Source organism: Psittacula echo, assembly GCF_963264785.1.
Source record: "Psittacula echo genome assembly, chromosome: 4".
Taxonomy (NCBI): domain Eukaryota; kingdom Metazoa; phylum Chordata; class Aves; order Psittaciformes; family Psittacidae; genus Psittacula; species Psittacula echo.
In genome coordinates, this window is record NC_137738.1 from 22,207,128 (window position 1) to 22,225,176 (window position 18,049).

The following is an 18,049-nucleotide window of genomic DNA, read 5'->3' on the forward strand; positions in this document are numbered from 1 at the left end:
AATGGAGTGATATTGGGGGACAGAGAGTAATAATTTTTTGAAACAGGTCAAAGATGATGCTGAGCAAGGCATTGAAAGAAAATGTTCTGTGGAGCTCTGTTAGTATACACATGGTATTAGAAGAAGTGTTATTACTTCAGGCCTTAAAAATCGAATTGCATAGAAAACTTGCTGCCATATAGTAGTGAATTAACAGTAATCTGAGTTGCGTAACATCTGTTTTCTTACCGTTAGTTTTTATTAGCTATCATTTTTACTCTGTATTTTTATTTATAGATCTATGTTTCCAGTCACCCCCAGATTGTCCTCACAGATCATTGTGCTCACTAACAATTCCTCTAGAATGTTTCTGTCCAGCATGTGCTTAATAACACCAGTTATTGGGCCTCCAGTGCAGTTTGAAAGCATGTGGAATATTTTATCCTCGTATTTGTTGTGGAGCTTTACATTTCCAAAAGGATTATTTGTGTGGGATTTTGGAGGGAGATCTTTGTACACCTAAATAAAATTTGTAAGTTCATCTAAACAACATCACCATTTTCCCAACTGTTGACTTTATAAACCACGTTTTCCAGATAAGAGAGAGAGAAGGAGAAAAGAGAATAGAAAGAAGACAAGGAGAGGGTTCTGTGATCTGTCTTACAGTATGGCTACGTGTATACTCTTATGGTACTGTCAGCACGAGATGGAAACCTAGAAGGATGAATAAGCCTGCCACTTCTGGCTACGGCCTTAGAGTGATGTTAGTTTAATAAGACCACTTACTGTGATCTTACAGTGTTAGAATAATAGTCAAGTTAATTAGATCAGTTTGAGCTGAGTCATTTTATGGACTGTTTTACCCTTCTGAGACTGGAATAGTATTTCATGATTTTGCAGATATGTCTTCTATTAGTGCTGGTGGTTCTGAGACTTAAAGATGTAGTTCTCTGTGGGCCTGTGTGACTGACTTGTATGACATTAACTATTCCTTTATTGTCTCTGAGTTCATATTGTAACTGCTATTTAGTAGCTGCATGTTCTTTCTAACTGGCCTGCCTTTTATTGAAAACTGGGCTAATATTATTTTAGCAGATGCCTGTGTTGCTGCTTTCCTCTTATTCAGGAAGTTTCCTTCCCTTTTAGTAGTAGTTGGGGTTTTTGTGGTATCAGGTGTCTCTTGCATAGATAGGTAACAGAGTTTGTTAGAATTCCAAGTTAACAAATAACTTTCAGGACAATATATTTATCTTGATTTGTTTAGGTTCAAGCCAAGTGTTATCAGCTTCTGCTTTCTGTGTTTCAACACACCAATCGTGCCCTGTCAACTCCATATATTCATTCATTGGCCCCTATCATGGTTGAGAAATTGAAAGCTGTGGAAAGAAGCCGCCCGAACAACAGCCTGGAGCTGCTAGCAATCCAGGAAGGAATTAAAGTCCTTGAAACGCTGGTAGCCCTTGGTGAAGAGCAGAATAGTAAGTATTTCTGTTTTCTAAAGAAATGTGTAATGCTAAAGCAGACTATTGAACATTAGAAATCTTGCAGTTAAGAACTTGATGGCATAGTCACAAATAGAGCATGTGTATGGAACGTGCATTTCTAATTCCAGTACTAGAACTTTTGTATACATGGACTTGTATAGCACAAACAGTACATATGCTGTAGCCTTTGCATTTCTGGTGATCGCAGGAAAAAATCCTAAACATGAACTGTAATAGTGAGCAATGTTTTCTTCTGGAATGACTAGTTCACACCATTTAAATTTACCTTTTCTCACTGTTGGACTTGTCAGTTTTATCATGTTGCTTCTACCAGCTCAACAAGGTTTATCTAAAAAGCCCAAGAAATTGAATTTTACTGGTCAGCCTCATTAGGTCATGCTAGCTGACTGCAGCTGTGGTGCTATTTTTTGGACTGGAATCTTCCAGAATGGAGTAATATAGCAGGTACTTTTTCATGAACACTTGCACAGTTCTCTTACACTCACTGGGGAGGCTGATATTCTGATTCAATTGAATAATGTTTCTGTCTGCCTGGAAAGTGTTCTGAAATCCTTTAATATGATCGGCACTGTACATCTTACAATCTCTTATCAATGATCTGCAATGAGAAGGTGCAAAGGTATCTCTAAAGAAGTGTCAGGAACAAAGCAACTGTGATGAACAGTAATAGAATTCTGAAGCACAATACTGGTAAGAAAGATTTGAGTGTCCAAAGGACAGGAAACCATCTAAATTTCAGGGTGGTTTTTCTGTTTGGTCATTTTTTAATTACAGTGTTTCTTGTCAATTCTGAAAAAAAAATTACCCTCATCAGTCTAGTAACTGATAAAATTAATTTTTTGTTTTCTTTAATGATACAGTTACTACATTTTTTTTCTTTCCCTTTTAGGAGTCCAGTTACTTGCCCTTCTGGTTCCCACTCTGATCTCCTATTTACTGAATGAAAATGCCTTTGCTTCTGCATCTACAGCATCTAAGGATCTTCATGAATTTGCACTTCAGAATCTAATGCACATTGGTCCACTTTACCCACATGCTTTCAAGACAGTAATGGGAGCTGCTCCTGAATTAAAAACACGTCTAGAAACTGCAGTCCGAGCAAGTCAGGCCAGCAAAGCAAAAGCAGCTGCTAGGCAACCACCACCCACAGTACATTCCACCCCAACAATTAAACTGAAAACTAGCTTTTTTTGAATTACTTTTATTATTTTTGGACCATTAAGTAGTCAGAAGCATTAAATTATCCCTGATGTGTTACTGCGTATCTGTCTGTAATTTTGTGTAATTTGTATGTGAAAGGCTGTCTAATAGAACTTTGTGTAATTACTTGAAATCCACACATTAAAGGGAAGTGGTGTATTTGTATTGATTTTTAGGAAATTGAATGTGATCATATTTATGAATTTGTGTTATAAATTTTCCACAAAAAAACCCCAACCCTATTATCTGACTAGTTCTATTTATTTTTAAAAGCTACTCCAAACCTTTGAGTGTTTTGGTTTTGTTTTTTGGGGGTTTTTTGGTTTGTTTTTTTTTCTTAGATCTGGTGATTGTTATCCTACCGTTGTGCCAACACACACAGTGGAGACAGAGGGAAGAGGGGAAACTGTTACAAAATACCATGCACCATGGGGAATTTCAAGTGTTGCATATGCACTTTTTCCTTCTAAAAATGAAGTAGGGAAGGGGATTGTCAGAAGTCGTAGATCATTTCAGCTTGCATGAAAAAAACCAGCTGAAAATTTTCAGCCTTTCTCAAGGTGATTGACCAAGCATGCTGTCTTAATGAGTTGTCCTTATTTGTGGTGTACATTATTTCAGATTGATTTCCATGCTTGAAATTAATAAAGGTTGCAAAGAATCTAATCCCCTATCTCTTCTAAGACAAATTTTAAAGAATGCATTGGAAATTGAGTTTATAAAGAGAACTGCCTGCTAACTGCATTTTTGTAGGTGTAGGGCACCTCGAAGGGTGCTGTGTGTTGGCACTCTTCCTGTTCTGACAGACAGGGGTTGAATACGATGATGCAATGTGCTGCCCTTTGTCCAGTCTCCTAGGTGTGTAACCTTCCTGCAAGATTTTAGACTTAGTGGATATATCTCATCTGTAGTCCTCTATGAAGTCTGCAGGGCCAAATTACTTCAGCACTTTGCACCTGTACTAAGGGAACAGCACACAAGCAAGAGCCAGGCTCCACCATAATTTTTTTTTTCTTCCCTTATGAGGCTTTTCTTACTTGAAAAGTACGTGGCTTCCACTCACATCTGTGTGAGTCTGATCTGCAGATTTTGGAGCTTAGAGCTCAAGGGCTGTGCTAACCTTACAGTGCAGAGCCAGTGACTCCCAGTGTCTGTCTGCTGCCAGACCTCACCTTTCCTATTGGCAGAAGTGCAGAACCGTGTCTTTTCTTGTGTGTACAAGACTGACTTATATGATTTTTTTGACACTGCTCTTGAATTTATGGGCTTCAATAGGATCCTTCTATACATTTTGCTTTATAGAGAGAAGCCATGTAACTAGAAGCTTTGGCTAGGCCTGTTGAGTTTCTTTTCTGATGTTTTTCTTAATACTTTGTAAATTCCATGTGTTACAAGACTTCTACATCAACCCAAATGTGACAAAGGCTAGTAAAGAGAATTGAATATGATTAATAGTTGACTGAAATACCTGTAGATCAATATTTTTGCAAAGTCATTTTCGTCTAGTCTCTTTTCATATAAGACCTTATATAAACCTTTGAGTATCTATGCAAAATGGAGGACAAGAAATTGCTCTTTTGCCCTATTGTATTTGGTGTGTGAAAAATATTTAACATAAAACCAGAAAAGTTTTTCTTTCACAGTAAATATTTAAGTATTAAAGTGAAGACACAAGTAGTGCATACTCTAATCCAAGTCTTGTTCTTCTAAAGAAGATACACACAGAAGTAAAACTGATATGCCGTAAATAAGGAGGAAAGTGATTTCCTCTTTACAACTTTTCTCATCTTTGTATGAGTAGTGGGAATTAGATTGATTACAATATATCTTTTTCTAATAAGTGTTTCCAGCATTACAAAGCTGTATTTTGTAGAAGTTCTGAACATGTGTAACATTTGAGAGAAAGTATTCAGGAAACTCACTGCAAAATCGAGCACAGAAATTTTGCAAGTAAAACTAAGAAAATCATTGTTGTAACCTGTTCTGGATTCCCTCCCCCCCCCCCTCCGCGTGGTTGTCTAGTCATTAATAACTAGTTTGTGAAGCTTTTTCTGTATAATCAGGTTTTATTTACCTGAATTATTATCTCAGTGCTTTTATGTTTTGGTTAGACTCTAGTTTACAAGATGTCTGAAAATTCAGTAAAGTGGAGGGGGGAAGTGCAGCAATCAAGCATAACTAAGAAGGTAGAAAAGCAGAGAAAAGTTAGTGGAAGAGGACATGGCACTAGATAGGTGTAGAGGAATGGAGAAGGGAGAGGTTTTTCTTTCTATACGGTGTTACTGTGTATACAACATGCACAACTTTAATTTGTATATAGCCTTCCCCAGTTTAGTCCTCATTTACTTCTATGCTTGCTTCTGATACTAAAGGTATTACTATGTGGTTTTACATAATATTTTGGCATCAATTGATTAAAAAACCTAAATAACTTGAAATGCCCGTAGTGTTCATTTTTGTCACCCTCTTTTTCAGAGCTCGTTTGCTCGGTTTCCCCTTCATGTCTTTCCTTTCTCCCTGCCATTTCCTTCCTTTCTGGGTGAGCCTTGTTGTTCTGCCCCAGTTCCCTTCCCAGGTCCCCCAAAGCACACTCCTCCTGTGCTTTCACTCCTGTCCGCCCCCCTCTGCTCTGTGATGCCCTCTTTAAGCTTCCTTCGTTGTCTCTCCCATTTTTTTAAAGTGCCAACAGTTCATCCACCAGCCACAGCTCCAGTCTCTGCGGGCAGGGTTATGAAGCAGGCAAGTACTGTTTCAGAACAGCCAGAAGGAAACAGGAAGCGCTGCTTGAGCAAGCAGCGGGTGCGCACCGGGCACAGCGAGCAGCACTGAGGCTTGTTCTCAGCACCCGCAGCAGCCTCAGTGCCCGTGCACCATCTCTGGTGCACTGCTAGCACTTGTCCCTACAATAAAGGCTGCTGGTAGTGGTGTGTTTGTCTGTCTTCAGCAACCCTCGGGTGTTAATGTGTGTGTAGCACGGAACGTGAGCCTATCTGAGTGGGTTTGTGTCTTTGGGAGAGTAGGAGAGGGTAGTGCTGCTGGCAGCTCGTGCTCCCAGCTGAGGGCCTTGCCATCACTCTCACAGTACTGTGTTTTCCTTTCCTTGCAGAACAGGCAGTGTGGCAATTCCTGAAAAATGCTGTCTTGCTCTCATTCTCAGCCGTTACACGTATTTTCAAGAAACACCTGCAGCCTTGGGATGGATTTAGTTTTCAGCACTGTCAGAGCGAGTGCTGCTCAGGGCTGAGAGGGCAGGGCTGTCCAAACCTCGTATGACTGCTGCTATACACCTGCCTTCTCACGTCCCCAGCGCGGGCTGCGAGTGTGCCCAAGCCATTTAAACCCAGCTCTTGGCGATTTCGATCAACCCGTGCCCTGCCCGTCTTGCCGCGGCTCCCTCACCCTTCCCCGCCGACCGGGCCCGGGGCTGCGTTGCCAGCCGCCCCCTGCCACAGCTTGCGTGTCTCTCCGGCAGGATTACACATCATGGCGATGAGACTCACTCGCTATTAACGCCATTCTTCAAAATACGGGCAGCACGGAGGAGAAAAAGGCGATTAAGAATATATTGCCGCCCTGCCTCCGAGGCGCGCCCGGCCACCCAGCGGGACTACATTTCCCAGAACACCAGGGGAGGGGCTGGGGCGAATCGCTTTCTGGCATTGTCTCCTCCGGGCCGCCGTAGCAGCCGGCGGGGGCGGCTGTCAGGCGGTGACGGCGGGCGGGACGCGCCCAGGTTGTTGCTGCTGCCGGGACGCGGCTGGGTGCGGGCGGCGGCGGGGAGCGCAGCAGACCCGGCCCGGCCATGGACGAGCAAGCGGGACCCGGCGTTTTCTTCAGCAACAACAACAATAACAATGCCCTGCTTTTGCCGCCACCGGCGGGCGGGCCAGGGTTGGAGCCGGGAGAGGCGGCGGCAGCAGGAGCAGGAGGCGGCGCAGGGGTCTCAGCCTCCGGAGCCGCGGCTCCGGTGTCGGCGTCCCGGGCTCAGTACAGCGTACCGGGCATCCTGCATTTCCTGCAGCACGAGTGGGGCCGCTTCGAGGCGGAGCGCGCCGAGTGGGAGGCGGAGCGGGCGGAGCTGCAGGTAACACTCGCGACCTCCCTCAACACCCCCCTCTCCAACCCTCCCAACCCCGGTGCGGGTGGGCGCTCCCCTCCGGTTGCGCAGGGCCGGGCTATCCCGGCCCTGCGCAACCGGAGGGCAGCGCCCGCCCTACACGTTGCCCTGGCTTCCCCCGTGTCCCTTCCCCCGTGAGGGAGCGGCTGCCCGGCTCCACCGGGGGCCATTTCCCTCCCTCAGAGGGCAGCTGCCCCCCGCCGCCGGGCGGAGAGGTGTGACATGGCGGCCGGCCCTGAGGGGAGCGGGTGCCTGCCGCGCTGCTCTTGCCACCTCGCCGGAGTTTTCTGGGTGCCCCTCTAGGGCCGCCCGCCTAAACTTGTCACCGGTTTCATAACCCACTGTTAAAAACTGCCTCTGACTCCCCCCCACCCCGCCCGCGGTGCTGCGTCGGGCTCTCGGACCCCTGGTCGGGCCTGTGGGACCGGCTGCAGCTCTTGTGGTGTTGTGGGACACGTTATGTAGTGTTTTCAGTTGGAAAGCTGTGGGGTTGATACTCTCATTAATGCATTAATGGACTGATAGATAGGGATCTCGTGGTTAAAGAACTTGTGAACTGCTGGCCTGGAGCCATTGCTGTCAGATACTTCAGTGGTGGGCATGTTACATTAGTAACAGTCGATAATGCAGCCTTCGTTCCTCTTTGGCTTTGTTTACAAGAAAAATCTATTGTAAACCTTAACGCTGGCCACATGGCCAGCAGCCCACAGTTTGGTTCTCATTCGGCTATAGTGGAGACGGAAAAGTGCCTACTTGTCTTACTATTTATGTTTCCTTTATTTGTCTCTTGCTTCCCATCACCTCTTTGCTTTCTATGTCTTTCCTTGAAAGTACCATCTTTATCACGAGAGTCTTGAGCCTGCTGAGCAATCAGACCATTTCTCTCCTTGGTTTTGTTTTGTTTTTTTTTTTAATTAGTAAGGATGTAATCTTTTTAATTTTACTTTCTATGGTAGCATCAAACAACCACTCTCAGAAGAGTGGCAGATGTGACACTCTTTGCTGAGTGTTCCTTTGTAGGAATTTAAAGGAAGTGGTCATGAGGATGAGAGTAATTTTTATTTTAAAGTCGATGGTTCAATGACAGTTTCATTAGTAACTGAATCGTGTTTCTATTTGCTTCATTCAATAAACACTATGTAGAAAGTAACTAGCTTAGCTATGTATAAGAACATCACGTGTCATATATGTAGTAGGGTCTCATAAATACCTTGACATTTTTTTCGTAGCTGATAAAAATACAAAAAATTAATTTGGAGAAAAAAAAAAAGTGTTTTACAGGGACCTAAGAAGTTCTGCTAGTGTGTTAATGGTAGTAACACTTCGCATATTTACAGTGCCCTTCAACAGAGGCTAGCGTGCCATTTCTCCTCCCATAAGTATGCCTCAAAAGCTTGGTAAGTGTCATGGATGAGACAGGAAAGAAGCTGAGTATTTAAACTATTTGCTGAAGTCACGTGTTATCAGTGACAGAACTGGGAATATAACCCGATTACAAATTGTTTGCTTGAATGCCTTTGACTCTTGCCAGAGCATCTCAATAAAGTTATAATTAGCTGTGGCTGGCATTGCCGTGAGCTGTAACAGCATGTATGTGCTGCGGAGTCATATTCAGAAAGGTGCAAAATTCTTGGCTGTCTCTGTAGACATCAGGCATTAAGGTCTGCTGTGACCATTTGCAGTTGAATGTTCTTAGGTCTGTGTGAGAGGTTTGTGTTAGGGGTTCTGCAACTGCAGGATGGCTTTTAGAAATTGTGTACAGCTGAAGGATGAGCAGCGTTAATTAAAAACTGGTTCCGTGCTCCTTCTGAAGCCTTTTGTTGGCCTGCATGTTTGGAAACGTTTAATAAAATAATGGAAATTTGAGGTCTGGCCATTCCTCTCTCCTGAGATAAAGATGCAGCGCTTCTGATTATACTTTAGTATAATCTTCTCTCCAAGGTTTCTACCCAACGTAAATTTCAGGGTTAGGTTGTCCACTTTCTTGGGAGGCTGTGTCGCAGAGGGCTTACTTTGTATGGTCATCTTAGTATGCCAGAGATTTTTTTTTGCAATTCTTGTTTCTAAAAGGTAGATTTTTTTTTTTTTTTTGTCTGAAGTTTCTTACCTGCCATGATCTTTAAATACTTTGGATACTTTATGCCCTACTATTACTATGCTTGGTTTTTGCTCTGTCGTTGTTGGTTAGTTAAGCTATACCCTCTCTCCCAAGCACCTTGTAATTCAGTCCTCCTGTGATTTCCCATGTTTCTTTCTTTCCCCTCTGGGCTTCTTTTTATTTTCTCTTTTTCTTTTCCTTGTAATTAATTATGTGGAACTAAATGTGATATTCAGGTTGAGTACCTTTGTGTTGTGTTATGTGATGCTTGTTCAGGTGATGCACACCCAAGTTTATAACATATGTGAGTTGGCAGGTTGGGCAGCTCACTGTGTTCTTAGTTACTGATCAATATTGCCTTTCCAAGGTTTTTCTTGCTATCAAGTGCCTATGTGTTCCTTTCCCTGGCAAATATTCATGTTTACTCTGATTTTCTGATCACTCTTCTTAAACCTTTTGAAATTATTATTGCTGCTGTTATATAGTCTTCCTCATTCGGGGTGAAAGAGGACTTCAGTATTTACCTCTGTGCAAATATTATTCATAATCTGTGTATTTCAAATAAGAATGAGAATAGATTCATATGGGATTTCCCTAGATGCTGATATGCTTATTACATATTTTGCTTGTAATGCTTGCTTTCTGTCATCTGCAGATTGAGAAATTATTTTAATAATAAACTTTCATGATGGTGCCTTGTGAGGTAATTCACTAGAATAAATACTAACATTATTCATCCTTATTTTAGTATTCACAAACTGTGTTTTATAGCATTATCATTTATTTTTGTGTCTTTTGAGAAATGAGTAATTTTCCTTTTCTTATGCTCTTCTACCAGCTGCTTGGGAGGGTTGACAAGGAGGGATTTCCTGTTCTCCAAGAGTTTTAAACTTCAGGGGTTTTTTTTGTTCTATATTTTTCTGGACTATATTTCCAAGACATTTCAGAGTTGTATTGGGTAAGCCCATCCTAAAATAGCAAAGATTTTGATCAAATGCATGTACAGGGCTCTGAAATTTGTATCTTTGCTGGAGGCAAGCAGGGTTTGATCTGCCTCCCATCTTGGTGACTTGCCTTAACCATACGTGTTCTGACTGTTTGGGAATGATTCTCTGTTGCAGATGTTATTTCCGTTTTAATTAACCATCTGCCAGCCCTGAGAGAGAGCGCAATGGGGACTCTGCCCTGTGGCAGTGACCCCTGCAGTGCTGCCGATGTGTGTCCTTGTCCCAGCAAGTGACAAAGCTGTTGAGCTCTGCTGCTGCTGGATGAGCTTGGAAGTCTTCTATATGTGTGTTTATGGATTTTGTTTTGACTAGAAATTTTGTCTCTGCAAGCAGTGTATATGTTGCTGTGGAAAGTTTTGCTTCTGACAAACATTTTTCTGGCAAAAATGCTGATTTGCACACTTTGGCATTTCTCTGCATTTCACAGATGTTCTAAATTGCATCAAACTACTATGCTCTATGTAACTGCATGTATAGACACCCTCTATCCTCCTAAGGAATTTTGTAGCTGTTGTCCTCTTCATTAATAAAGTTTTTATTTCTTCTAACTGATAACTGTTTCTTTAGAATAGTAGACTGCTTTGGAGTAGTGGGATCTGGTAGGATTAAAATTATTTTTCCTGGGTAAACCTTCTTTTGGAAAGATTTGCAGGGAGATCATGGAGAATGGGTGAATACAATGTGCTTGTCTTGCCACAGCTTTGTTAAAAATATTCCTTGTAATACAGTGCCAAAAGGAAAAAAAAAACCCCAAACAAACCAGAACAAAAAACCCAAACAACATAGGAAAGAGTTAATGAAATGAGATAAAATGTGGTCGAATGATAGCAAACAACTGTAAAAGAAGGGATGTGATGGAAAGAATAGATAAGCACTTGGGGCTGGTTATGGAAGTCAGATTTAGTAATGTTAGCTCTCGGTGGGGGGGAAGGGGTCACAGATGATGATCCTTGCTGCTGCTCTTCTGAGGCAAGAGGCAGGCGTTGAAACCAGGCATGCTACATGGTAAGATTGTGTCCTTGGAGACAGACAAGTTAAAGTAATGAGGAGAAGGGGCAAATCAGACAGATGGCTGTGGCTATTTATAGTATGGTTTAGGACATTCGTTACTTGATTCAGAAATAGTTGATATTTACAGTTTGTTGACTTGTAGATAACGGTACTCGTGTTGGATTAAGTTTCTACTTAAAAATCATTCTGGTAGCTGGATAATCCAAAAATACTGTTCAGAGAAAAAGCAATGAATGGGGAGTTGATGAAATCAGTTAGTTAGTTAGTTTGTGGAAAACTAAGTATTTGGGTTGGCCAATAGAGTAGAAGATAAAATACAATTTGAAGAAGGTTTGTGTAAGATTGTAAAATCTGATGATGTGGGTTGAATCTCTGGGATTCTCTGTGAAATATGAATTGACAGAAGTACTGTGCAAATCTTCAATAAAATATTTTTCTCACAGGGCAGATATTACAAAGAAAACAGTGATTAATGCTAAATTGCTCTCCACCCCAGAAGGACAATATTTTCAACTTTATTGTTTCAACTGTGTCGGGTAAATCAGAAGAAGGGTAGAAGACAATAAGCCATGGTCACAATACTGTGACATGTGTAGTTGGGAAGGATGATGCTAACAGGGTGACTGCCAGATATCCTTTCTTTTGAGTTCTTTGAGCAGACTTTCTAGTTGCCAAATTCATGTGAAGCAAAGAAGAGAAGCTTCTGTACTCTTTTTTTCCTGTTTGCTTATATGCATGTCTGCCAGCTAATCCCAATATACTCATTGATAAGCAGTCATGGCTTGTTTTATTTAAGCCAGGAGGACTAGTGGGAGTAATATTCAGTGAGGAAAGCGCTATGTTACAGAAATTTGTAGCTTCTGTAGAGAAGTAGAATGTAGAAACAAACTGATGGGACTGGTGCTTTCCAGGTCTGTACCTGGTTTTTGAAGTAATTTGATTAATTTTTTTTTTTAATTGCATAAATAATCCAAGCATTTCCCAGCATCAAATTTTCCCATTCTTCTCCAATCCGTTAAACCGGTAATTTACTTTAAATGTAATGAAAATGTGTTTTTTAAATGGGCCTAACTCTAGGTGCTGTAAATACTGGTGTGGCATGATAGGACAGACTTTTGCAATGTTACATTGTCTCCAAGTGGTCTTTAAGCTCTCAAACATTTTCACTGAAAGTTGTACTTTAAAAAAGAAGCGGATTTTCAGATTTTCATGGTTTTCTATAGGATTGTTGAATTAAGCAAAAATGGAGTAAGTTGTTACGTTCTAGGCAGAAAACTGTTTTTCAGTGTCAGGTTAGCATATGGTGAAACACCCGATGTATCTTTACTAGTACGCAGTTAATTCAAATCAGTATCTCTGTGTCCTACTCCAACTGTAGTCCTCCTTTTTCTGCTGAAGGTCTTGGCTTGTGTCAAGTTTTATTGCATTGGGCGTAAGTAACTTTGCACTGTTAGAACAAAAAGGTGCAAATGCAACTCAGCCTTTTTTGACATTTCAGTAGACACTGAAACTTTATTTACTAATTCTAGAGCAGACTGTGTAAAATTCCCCAAGGAAGATCACACGCCTCTCCAGAGACTTTTGCTCCATCTTAATTTGTGCTGAAAGAAGTAAGGCTATACAAATGCCAAGCCTCAACTAAAATTGATATCTATAACAGTTTTCCAAGAATATAGGTATTGGTCAGCAACCTACTTGCATATTTGGTTTCACAAGAATGCCAGGCCTTGTCAGGTCCTCCTTTCTAAGTTCCTTAGCTAAAAAGTGGCAAGAGCTGACTTAGATGCTGATGAAGAATTGTTATGTTTTATTTTTAAATGCTGAGAAATGCTTAGATACTTGAAACAGCTTTTCTGAATCACTTTGGAGTGCTCAGGATCCAAGCTTTGCAGACAGTGCACTAGAAATAAAAATACTCTGAACTGTGACAATACTCTGAACTGTAAACTTTAACATATGACTGGTTCTGTATTAGCCTGTAGATGGATTCTTTTCCTATTTGAAGTTTGCTGTGTGCTAACTAATATTAAATATTTTGAAAATAACCGAGTGACAAGTTAATTTAAGATTGCAGTGTGGAAAGACTGCATTTTTTTCTGCTCTTAGCCAGGAATATGTTTCCCTTTAGGGCAGTCACATAGGGCAGGACTGCAAAAGCATTGGGGGGAAAAAAAATGACATGCACGATACAGCCAGGATTGTGAAGAGGAGGTGAGAACAAATTCAGTTACTTTTGTACCTGTTTCACTTGGTGCTCCAGGAAGTTCAGGTTGGTCGAGCATGCTTGAAGCTGCTCCTGGCTGAAGGAGCGAGAAATAGGAGTCTGCTCATTGCCTCTGCAAATGCTTGTGTGGTCAAGTCTGGTTCAGTCTGCTCTTTGTTACCAAAGCCAAATCTAAAAATCTCCTCCAGATTTCTTTTCCCTTGTCCTGCTATACCCCCAGTGATTCATTCAGCCTGTGAACTTCCATTGTCTCAGTTGAAATGTGGGCCATAAGTCTATTTATCAGTCCTGGTATTGACTGCTATTGCTGCATTTCTCCTTTCCTGTATAGCACGTGGAAGGCAATTATATTTGAGGGTTTGCAATTTGGACTCCAATTCATAATATGTGATTATTTTGAGACATGTCATTGCAGTGTTGCCTGTAGAGTTACATCGCGTTTAAAATTTGCCCTTTTTTTGTCCTTGCATCAGTCTGCATTGAGCATGCTCCTGGATGTTTTTTTTGAAAGGAAAAGAAAGGTTAACACTCTCCACTTAAGTATGCTACAAAAATTTAGAGAAAAATTTAGCTTATGAAGAAGTATTAAATATGATGAATGTGTATTGTTTGGTCAACTCAGTAATTTTGCTGAGTTTGCAGTTGTTAGCACAGTGAAATGCAGCACTGAAGAGTGTGGAAAAGAAAGACTCTCTCTGAACAGAGATCTGCCTAGTAAAGAGGAGTCTTCCTTTTGGTTGAGATGCTTAAATTAGTAATCAAGGTATTACCAGGAATGAATTACTAAATAATTTTTGATTCTGGATGATCTTTTTGAGTTTTTAATTCACTGATAAAAAATTGTTTTTCAAGGAATCTTTACAGATGGATAAAGAGTGTAAGTAAATGGCTTCCTGAACTGTCTTTTTTTACCATAAGCTAGATCTTTGATTTCTTTTAGATGGTTCAGTTTTCTCAGGGCTTAGCTCTAACGCTAGTTTTAGGACACCTCTGAGAAGTCCAGCAAAAATACTTTGCCAGGAGCAGATAGTGCTGTTCATCAGTCCCACGAGGCGCTATCATCCAGTGTGAGTATGCAGGTGATAAATGGGATGAAGTACTGCTCTGCGGGGTGAAGCTAAATACACCTCGGTGCTTGCCACTTGTTTCAGGCTGTGGCCTCACTTCAGTTTTGTGTTATCTTAAATGGCTGCAGGCACTTAGAGAAGCTTCCTAGCCTCTCTTGGCATGGAGTGCTAGTAGGTGTGTGTTGCAATGTTAAATATGGTGCCTGAAATATTGTTTGCCAGTTGTACTAGACCACTGATAATTTCCTTCCCCCCTCCCCTGTACCTGTTTTTTATCTCTTGTCCTCTCAACCCTAGGCATACCTACACTTATTTACAAATATACTAAAATATGTTGCACTTTGGTGAACCAAGTAGAATCTAAAATACTGAGCATCCTGGCAGCCTGCAGAATCCTCTGGCAGATCTTGGTAGACCGATTAGTACGACTGTTCCAGGCTGATTCGTCTGTATAATGTATTTAGTTATTTTAGCTATCTGCATGTTTTTTGCAATACTTTTTTTTTTTTTTCAGTTTTTCTCCTCCCTTATTCTTTTTCTCTCAGCCTGTAAAGACCTTGTTGAATCAGAAGCAGAATATACAGAATTGTGCATCTTAACAGCTCTTACTTTGTCGAATGGTACCTGTGGACCTTCAAGAGCTCATAAATTTGAAGTGAGGTTTCCTTTAAAATATTAAGATAAATATTTTAAAGAAGAGAATGGAAAGTTCTTGAGTCTTAAGAATAAATCACCTTTTAACTTAAAATGGCTGTAAAATTCAGGAACTGCTCGAAGTTGATACTAAACATGCATCATTTGTTTAGGAGACATGGTGTTGTTTCTTTCTAAACATTTTCTGTTCAGGGTTAATATTTAGGTGCTACCTAAAAGTTTCCTCACTGTTCCATCCACTTCACCCTAATGTGACCTTAGAGTCTTTTGGGGAATTTCTTGAAACAAAAATGTTGTTGCCTGTGATAATACTTTTAACATAAGAATGAATGTTATTTTTAAAATCTCCTGGTAAAGAAGTGGAATAATTAAGACAGCTACAGCGCTGTAAATTTAGACTGGATGTGCATGAAATTCCTAAGTTCATAAATCATAGAATTATAGAATAGCTGGGGTTGGAAAAGACCTTAAGATCATCTAGTCCCAACCCTCCTGCCATGGGCAGGGATACCACACGCTAGAGCATGTCACTCAAGGCTCTGTCCAGCCTGGCCTTGAATGCTGCCAGGGATGAAGCATTCACAGCTTCCTTGGGCAACCTGTTCCAGTGCCTCAGCATCCTCACAGTAAAGAACTTCTTCCTTATATCTTACCTAAACTTTCTATGTTTAAGTTTTAACCCATTATCCCTTGTCCTATCACTACAGTCCCTATTGAAGAGTCCCTCTCCAGCATTGTTGTAGGCCCCCTTCAGATACTGGAAGGCTGCTATGAGGTCTCCTCATGGCCCTCCTCAGGACTTGCTCCATGTCTTTCTTATGTTGAGGACACCAGAACTGTACACAATACTCCAAGTGGAGTCTCATGAGAGCAGAGCAGAGGGGCAGGATCATCTTCTTCAACCTGCTGGTCACGCTCCTTTTGACGCAGCCCAGGATTCTGTTGGCAAAAAAAGTTTTTGTTGCAGTTAAAAAACTTTAATAAGATGGGGGGGGGGGGAGGAGAAAATCCTGGACAATCCAATTGTAGCTACAACAGACTGTTACAGGCATCTCTTCCCACTACTCTCTGGGGTTTTTTTGTATATTTATTTTCTCTCCTGACTCTTGATTTTAATCTCACAGTTGAGCTGTTATACAGTATCTTGTAGCACTTAGCCTGGAATAAACTCAAGGTGGATGCTGCCTTGATTCCTCGCTGCAGTGCCAGTGGGGCCGGGCACTTGAAGTGCCCCACCCATAAGGCCAGGAACAATATGAGTTTTTGTGTGATCCCCTGTAGGCAGTTTAGAGGGTTGAGATGACTAGCTTACAGCTGGATGCATTTTAACCTTATTAGTTAGGAGGTCAGTTGTGGCCGAACCTGTTTGTGAATTCTTGAAATTTTTAGCAAACCTACCCATGAGTGGCCAAAGCACAGAGATAGAACAGTGCTGCAGATTGTTCCAACCAGAAGCAGTCTTCCTCTGCTATCTTACTCCCTCAGGTAGCGCAGGCTTCAGATTTGACTTGTACCAAAGCTGCAACTATGGAAAATGGCCTGTGGGTCTCAATCTGTTGATAAAATTCTTCCATTTATGTCCGAATTGTACGAAGACTGTAGGTGTACAGTTAGTTTTGCTTTTCATTGTATTTAAACCCAGACCTCTTAAACTTTAAGTGTTTGCCCAAACATTTAGACAGGTGTTGGCTAAACAGTGATCCTGGAGTTACAACCGTATGATGGTCATTATAGTGACCATCATAATCTGTCATTTTAAATATTTAAACTCAGTGTATTCATTTATTCAGTTTTCATTTATACTACTTTTTTTTTTTTTTTTTTTTCCCACTTATGGTATGAACATTTAGGTTTCTCTGCATATTTTCAGTTAAATGCCAAACATTGTAAAGAATGAAATCTGCTTATGACATATAGACTGTTACAGTATCCGCGTTAGTATAAAATTTCAGTTACAATTTTAATGTTATCCTAATGTGCATTACAAATAACCCTGAATATTATAATTAATTTTTTTTTAAATAGAGTTTGAGCTTACCTGTATAACTGATGCAGAGTTAGTTCTAATTACCCAGTATTTATATAAATGAGGAATAAGGGTTACTAACATCCTGTGGGAAAGAGGGGGAATATTCTCTTTTTGTTATGAAAATGTAAGTATTCTCATTTTCAGAGCCAGAATTTCTCAAAACCAGTGAGGAGTATTTTTTGCGTCCTTATTACATAAGGATACTACTCAGAAGAAAAGCATGAACAAGCTATGCTAGAAACTGCACAGCCTCCAAGGAAAGAGCAATATTACTCACAAGCCCTCTGGTGCACTTGTCTGTTTCTTGATTTGCCAGTAAAACTACTGATCTATGAATCATATAGTAACCTTGAAATATCCTGGCAATAAGCTTGTATAGGGCTGCAGAGATGGCTCTTGGGCTGTGGATTCCACTCTGTTGTTGCTGCATGCTTTTGGAGTAAGAAACACAAGGATTTCTTGAAAGTCCAGGAAAAAGTTATACAGCATCAGTAAGAGCACTGGCATACCACTGACAATAAAAGATGTCCAAAGAATCAATATTTCTTCCAGTGCTCTCCTTCCTGTGCAATATGTGTGTGATACATACAGCCTTTTGGTGGCCCCTTTTCCTTCATGTTGAATCATAAGGTGTTTCAGCTCCGCAGGTAGAGTTAAGAACATAATTTATGTTGTTTTACGTGCTTAAGAAGCTTCTGGTGACAGTTTGCATTTTGGTTCTCAAATGGTTAGTCAGACAAGTCACAAAGCGAGGCCTGCTTTGTATTGAAAGCTGACTCTCCTCATTTTCACATAAAGGTGGTGTCATATGATACTTCTTAATCAAATCCATTCGTGTCTGTCTTTTCACAAAAGTAAGCTGTGAAAACTACTGAGTAGTTGCAATTTTTTTTCTTTGTTTAGGCTGCTACCAGCGGAAGATGACTTTAACCTCAGTTGTTAGCATGGTAATGCTGATTTAACCTCTGAGGTAGAGCAGTGCGTAAGCCAGTCCATTACTGGCTGTCCTTTGCCAATCTGATGGGTAAACATGCTTCATTCCAGCCTGTTCAGTCAGTTTGTTCTTAGTGAGACAGACAGCAGGTCACCTCATAGAACTGTGCTTGCAGACAGCAGATCACCTCATAGATCACTTCAGCTTGTGACCTGATGGCATTG

At 41.0% G+C, this 18,049-nt stretch overlaps 2 protein-coding genes across 9 annotated transcripts in view; both read left to right on the plus strand.

The window, feature by feature from the left end:
- The window catches only part of HEATR5B (HEAT repeat containing 5B), a 57,239-nt gene extending 52,123 nt beyond the window's left edge, over positions 1 to 5,116 (plus strand). For all 6 annotated transcript variants that reach the window (XM_080614681.1, XM_080614678.1, XM_080614677.1 and 3 more), the window contains 2 exons: positions 1,244 to 1,457; positions 2,374 to 5,116. In XM_080614681.1, the coding sequence (XP_080470807.1) occupies positions 1,244 to 1,457; positions 2,374 to 2,678 (519 nt within the window). In that variant the 3' untranslated portion in view covers positions 2,679 to 5,116. The remainder of the gene's footprint in view (positions 1 to 1,243; positions 1,458 to 2,373) is intronic.
- Positions 5,117 to 6,449: 1,333 nt separating this feature from the next.
- Positions 6,450 to 18,049, plus strand: part of STRN (striatin) — a 71,758-nt gene continuing 60,158 nt past the window's right edge. For all 3 annotated transcript variants that reach the window (XM_080614718.1, XM_080614719.1, XM_080614720.1), the window contains exon 1: positions 6,450 to 6,768. In XM_080614718.1, the coding sequence (XP_080470844.1) occupies positions 6,487 to 6,768 (282 nt within the window). In that variant the 5' untranslated portion in view covers positions 6,450 to 6,486. The remainder of the gene's footprint in view (positions 6,769 to 18,049) is intronic.